The sequence below is a fragment of the Cherax quadricarinatus genome, chromosome 19 (genome assembly GCF_038502225.1).
Source record: "Cherax quadricarinatus isolate ZL_2023a chromosome 19, ASM3850222v1, whole genome shotgun sequence".
In the NCBI taxonomy this organism is placed as follows: Eukaryota; Metazoa; Arthropoda; class Malacostraca; order Decapoda; family Parastacidae; genus Cherax; species Cherax quadricarinatus.
Genome location: NC_091310.1, coordinates 47,027,749 through 47,033,748, shown reverse-complemented (window position 1 = coordinate 47,033,748; position 6,000 = coordinate 47,027,749). Strand labels below are relative to the sequence as shown.

The following is a 6,000-nucleotide window of genomic DNA, read 5'->3' as shown; positions in this document are numbered from 1 at the left end:
TCCCTCTCATTCACCCACCTACACTCTCATTCACTCACCTACTGTCTCTCATTCACCCACCTAGTGTAAATTATGTACTGTGCTATAAAACTATACAGTATAGTATTGTATTAAGAGTACAGTACTGTACTGCAGTACCACAGGTTACAATCCCCATATTCTTTGTATTCGGTTGTCTGCTGTATTAGTGGACCAAGTCCACTAGTTCAGAAGACAACCATTTGATCATGAAAAATTAATCATAATATGGAAGTTGTAGACAACTGGTAATATCATGCACTCCCTCCCATCTATCAGTCCATAAATGAGAGGTTTACTGTACTTCAAAATTCTTATGTACCAGAAAGTACTAAAATATTAATTTTGAAGCATCCGTTATTTAACTTTACTATTTTTTATTTCTGCAGTAAGAAGTAACTGAGATTTAATTAATGTGCAAAAATTAATCTAGCTATCAAATGTTCTGAATATTCATAACAACTCTGTAGTGCAAAAATTTACAGCACAAAGATGAAATGAGAAAGGTTAATAACAGAATAGCTCTCCTACATATATCTTTATGAATTTTCTTTGCCAGCTTCAGAAAGAAAAAAAACAATGTACAATGAATGACTGGACAGTATGGAAGAATATTTATTTTCCTCCAAATTATCTTATGTTAAGAATAATAACTAGAACCTTAAGAAACTATAATTGGTATATAAGAGATACTGAGTACATAATTACTAAACTGCTTTTGACCTATTATTATTCCTCCTAAAACTAAATAAATACATTTCAATCAATATTTTACAAATGCAGAGTAGGTAACAATATATGTACACTTTGTGCATTTTAAATGCGCAATATTGTTATCACATATATTCAAATTTTCTATATGCTCTCCTGCAATATAATAAACAGTCCATTAAACTTGCAATTAGAATTACATGGAAATGGTGAAGAGTCAACAGTACGGAAAGTAAGACGCTGATTGCAGAGGAGTCTTTATTGATACAGTTTGGTACAGTGAAACATTGTACCAATAAAGGCTCCTCTGCAATCAGTCTTATACACAATACTATTTGTAATTAGTATTTTAATTAAATTAATAACCTCTCAAATATTTACAAAGTAATTTTTTGTTTAAAGTTATTATGACTAGAATTTTCTAGATGACCAGAATACCCAAAAAGGCATGCCACAGACATCAACACAAATTCCAGTGCTAATAATTTACTTGAGGAAACTATAAGTATACATTTTGTAAATCTTATACTAATGAAATCACTATAACATGATTGCAAATAATAGATTAGCACACTGATCTGTGAGTTTCATGACTTGTCAGCCATGGGTTTGTGCTCCACCCATTCTGTGACTTGTAAATCACATAATTTTTCAATATTGTTTTACGCCATTAATTTTAACAGCACATATAGTAATTTAGCTTCCCCAAGCCATTATGATATGCAGCACATACATAACATGTACAGTATAATATTTATGTTATTGATTATATTAAACTTTGTTAGCAATATAATTTTTTTTTTCAACAAACCGGCTGTATCCCACCAAGGTAGGGTGGCCCAAAAAGAAAAACGAAAGGTTTTCTTATTAAATTTAGTAATTTGTACAGGAGAAGGGGTTTATAAAAAAAAGATATCTTTACAATTTTGTTTTGAACTTCATAATGTTTATGGGGAGAACAATGTTAAGATTGAGTTTATTCAAAACTCAATCTGCATATAGGTTGAGACTGTCAAAGGAGGGTGGACACAGTAAGCATTTCAGGCCAATGAAGGAGGTATCTGAAATAAGGATGACATGCTCTGTGATAAATGATCAAAAAAGATAATAGCCTAACTTTCATTGATATTTCTTTAATTTGCATAATTCTTTCTCATTTTGTTTGTATGATGTACATGAATAATACCAGGTAAAAGTCTTGCCTTCTTCAGCATTTATTTCATACATGGTTACAATTCATATCCCAAATTAATATAGCATTTTTTCCAATCTTATTTCAACCAAGTATCAGTCTGTAAATATATACAATGATACACTTCGAACAATGAATCACAAAACCTGTTTTCAGATACAGTAACACTGTTGCATATAAGTAAATATATATCTCACTGTGTTAACTGTATTTCTGTGTCAAGTATTTCTTCACTTTTCTCACTACATATACTTGTTGTCTGGTCACACTTTAAAACATGTTCCACAATATACATTAATTTCACACTTAGCACACACCAGTGTTACACAGTATGAATTAACACTTAACATACTCAGCACTGTAGCAGTATAGTTTAACACTTAATGTTCTCAGCAATATAGCACTATAGTTCAACATTTAATGTACTCAGCAGTGTAGCACTATAGTTAAACAGTTCACATTGTGCTTAGTAGTATTATAAAGTACAATGTGTTAATCAACACTTCACAGAATAGTTTCATACTTCACAATGTATTCAGCAATATTCCCCAGCATGGTTTCATTTCACATCATGTTCATTAATGCTTCACATTATATTCACATTTCACAATGTATTCAACAATGTCCTTCAGTACAGTTAATACTATATCATAAATGTCTCTTTCACAGAATGAACGTTCTGACTGAATAACAGGCCAGTTTGTGTGAGAAATAAAAATTTTTATTTCACTTTACTAGGACACAATTATAGCAGCTTTTTAACTCTAATTTTGCTATAGTTAGTCACAGTTATTTTTGCTACAATGAAGTAACACTACTAAACTAAAATATATAAGTCTGAAACAGTATTTGGATAAAAATTCTGAAGGTTTATTTTAAAAGTCAAAGCATGATATGTGTTCTGTGAAGGTGCAGAAATTTTGTAAGGCAATTTCATAATTTCTTTTGGGCTGAAGGGTATGACGATAATATCAGATAATTTATAAACAGCCAAGTTTAATGAGTGAATTCTGCAATCTTCTTCACAACATTGACATCATTAAGAATGAGTTTTATAAGAGCTCGAGCTTGAAGGGTGGCTGGGTCACGTTCTTCACCGTCTTCCTCACAGTCATCATCCACAGTATCTGCACACAAGCCCATTTCGGCTTCAAGTACTGTAAACATTTAAAAATTACTGTAAAAGATTATCCATACGTCACTCTAGTGTCTTAAAAGTTTATACAGTAAATACAATGACAAAAAAAATTAAGGGAGGATAAAAGTTGACTATAAAAACCAAACCTGTAAGTAGTGATACAATTTGAAGTCAACTAAACATAATATACAAAAAGGTACCAATTTTCAATGCTGTTTAAAAAAGGCAACCTCTAGGTTTTTTTTCTATATACATTAAATTTAAATTATTACTGGCATAAATGCTAAGGGATAACTAAGACAACAATACCTTCAAGCTGTTTTTCAATCTGGTCAAAGCGCTTGGTAATGTTGGTCTGGACAATTTGTACATGTTCTAGGAGATTTAACTTACAGTTGACAGGCTCAATCCTTTCTGCTTCAGGAATTATTGGAACACTTACTGGAAAAAAAAATTCTATTATTATCTTTAAATATAAAATGTGATCTAATCTCACCCTTGTTGCACATGGGAATAGTCATGACTAAGGAACTGCATTAGGAAAGCTTTAAAAGCTCTTTTATAATGTACTGCTATTTACTGCTGTATTTACCTACTTGTACTTAACTATTTGTAGTTGCAGGGACTGATCCTTAGATTCTGGCCCTGCTTCTTAATTTGCCATTATTCATATTAACTTTCTCTTACTGTCATGGGCCCTATCATATCTGCTCTTAAAACACATTATGGAGCTTGCCTACATTAATTCTTCACTAATATCATTTGACTTTCTGACCACTCTAAGACCGAAGAAATACTTTCTAACATCCCTGTGGTTCGTCTGTGCCTTTAACTTTCAATTGCATCCTCAAGTTTCTGTTTCTCACTTCTCAAGCAGCTTATCCCTTTCTACCTTATCAATTCCCCTTAGTATGAAGTATATTGCTATCATGTCCCTCTGGTTCTTCTGTCCTCCAAAAAAAAAAGTATCTGGAGGATGTGTGCTCAAGCTATTAACATTGAGGGCACCAGCAACAACTCCCACTGTTTGCTTGTACTCATTGTGAGAGTATACCAACTCTTGAAATCAGCCATAGGATACATGCACTATTGTATTATTAACTCTTGAATCTGTTATCACATAACTATACTTTCACACAAAAAATAGATAACGACTTAAAAGAAAATATGTTACTAAAAGTATTAGTCAGAGGGCTGAAGAGGGGTTGTTGAAATGGTTTGGTCATTTAGAAAGAATGGATCAAAGTAGAATGACTTGAAGAGCATATAAATCTGTAGGGAAAGGAAGGATGGGTAGGGGTTGCCCTTGAAAAGGTTGGAGGGGGGGGGGGAGGTTAAAGGAGGTTTCGTGGGCGAGGGGCTTGGACTTCCAGCAAATGTGTGTGAGCGTGTTACATAGGAGTAAATGGAAACAAATGGTTTTTGGGACTTGATCAGCTGTTGGAGTGTGAACAGGGTAATATTTAGTGAAGGGATTCAGGGAAACCGGTTATTATAGATTTAGCCAGACTTGAGTCCTGGAAATGGGAAGTACACTGCCTGCACTTTAAAGGAGGGGTCTGGGATATTGACAGTTTGGAGGGACTTCTAAACTGTCGTATCTGAGCGCCTCTGCAAAGACAGTGATTATGTATGAGTGGGGTGAAAGTGTTGAATGATGATGATAGTATTTTCTTTTGGGGGATTTTCTTTCTTTTTGGGTCACCCTGCCGTGGTGGGAGATGGCCGACTTGTTGAAATTTTTTTTTTCACAAATCAGAGCCCTAAAAATTACATCCAGTAACAAACTCACTGTGTTCCCATAAAACATTCATTCAGTTCGAAATTTAGCACCATAGTAGAAATAGGCAAGAATTTATGGTATGGTAATATGATGTTGGGAGAACCAACTTAACCTTACTTTCTGCAACTAGCCATGCCTCAGTCATGCTGTCCCAGCATCTCTCTTTAATAATTTATCTTTGTCTACCAATATATCTTAGATTTTACCACTCCCTTTGGCAATGTAGATTAACCATGGCAACCCAAGACAATTGCTACTGATAATGGAAATGAGAAGGCTAGGCAAGAATCTATGATAATGTTTCAGAAAATACAGATGACAAATAAGCTGTATGTGGATATGATTCGAGAATGTAGAATGAATAATTTGAACACTGGTACAGTGGAACCTCGAATATCGAACTTTCTTCGGTCCAGAAGGCTGTTCCACTGCCTTTACCGAATGAATTTATTCCCATCAGGAATAATGTAAATTAGATTAGTCCATTTCAGACCCTCAAAAATACACTTATAAAAGAACTTACAAAAATACACTTACATAATTGGTTGTGTTGGGAGCAGTTCGATTTTTGAGGTTCCACTGTATAATTATGTAGAGCTACACAAGTCTGTGTTTAGTAGTAGTGAAAATGAATTATATAAAAGAAAATGAGATATGTGCTGTTCAGGAAGATCAAATGCTAAACACTTGGTATGAAGGGAAGCTGCATTTCACAGCACCATAATCAAACATTCAACAATTTGGAAATGTTTGTGAGAAAGATAGCATATATTCAAATGAGAGCACATTTACTTCTGAATAGCTAGACATCTTAACTTTGCTCAACTAGGACATCATCATGACTATAGTATTTACTGTTATGAGAAGCATCTGGAAAAAATATAAATATGCAAGGACTCTGCAAAACAGCATTCCTGATTTGTTGTTTTAAGTACGGTCCTACTGTATTGTCTTATTATTACATTAATTTGATATCTTTAAAATTCATTGTCTGTAAGGTAGTCCATCATCTACTTACAAGCACATGCATAGATGTTCATATATTAAGAATTATCTTTTTTTTCAACAAACTGGCCGTATCCCACTGAGGCAAGGTGGCCCAAAAAGAAAAAATAAAAGTTTCTCTTTTTAACTTTAGTAATGTATACAGGAGAAGGG

General features: G+C 33.6%; 1 protein-coding gene across 9 annotated transcripts in view; it reads right to left on the bottom strand.

The window, feature by feature from the left end:
- Window positions 1–541: 541 nt before the first annotated feature.
- LOC128688146 (serine-rich adhesin for platelets-like) overlaps window positions 542–6,000 on the bottom strand; it is a 134,938-nt gene continuing 129,479 nt past the window's right edge. For all 9 annotated transcript variants that reach the window (XM_070086784.1, XM_070086788.1, XM_070086787.1 and 6 more), the window contains 2 exons: window positions 3,369–3,500; window positions 542–3,078 (listed from right to left, as the gene is read on the bottom strand). In XM_070086784.1, the coding sequence (XP_069942885.1) occupies window positions 2,918–3,078; window positions 3,369–3,500 (293 nt within the window). In that variant the 3' untranslated portion in view covers window positions 542–2,917. The remainder of the gene's footprint in view (window positions 3,079–3,368; window positions 3,501–6,000) is intronic.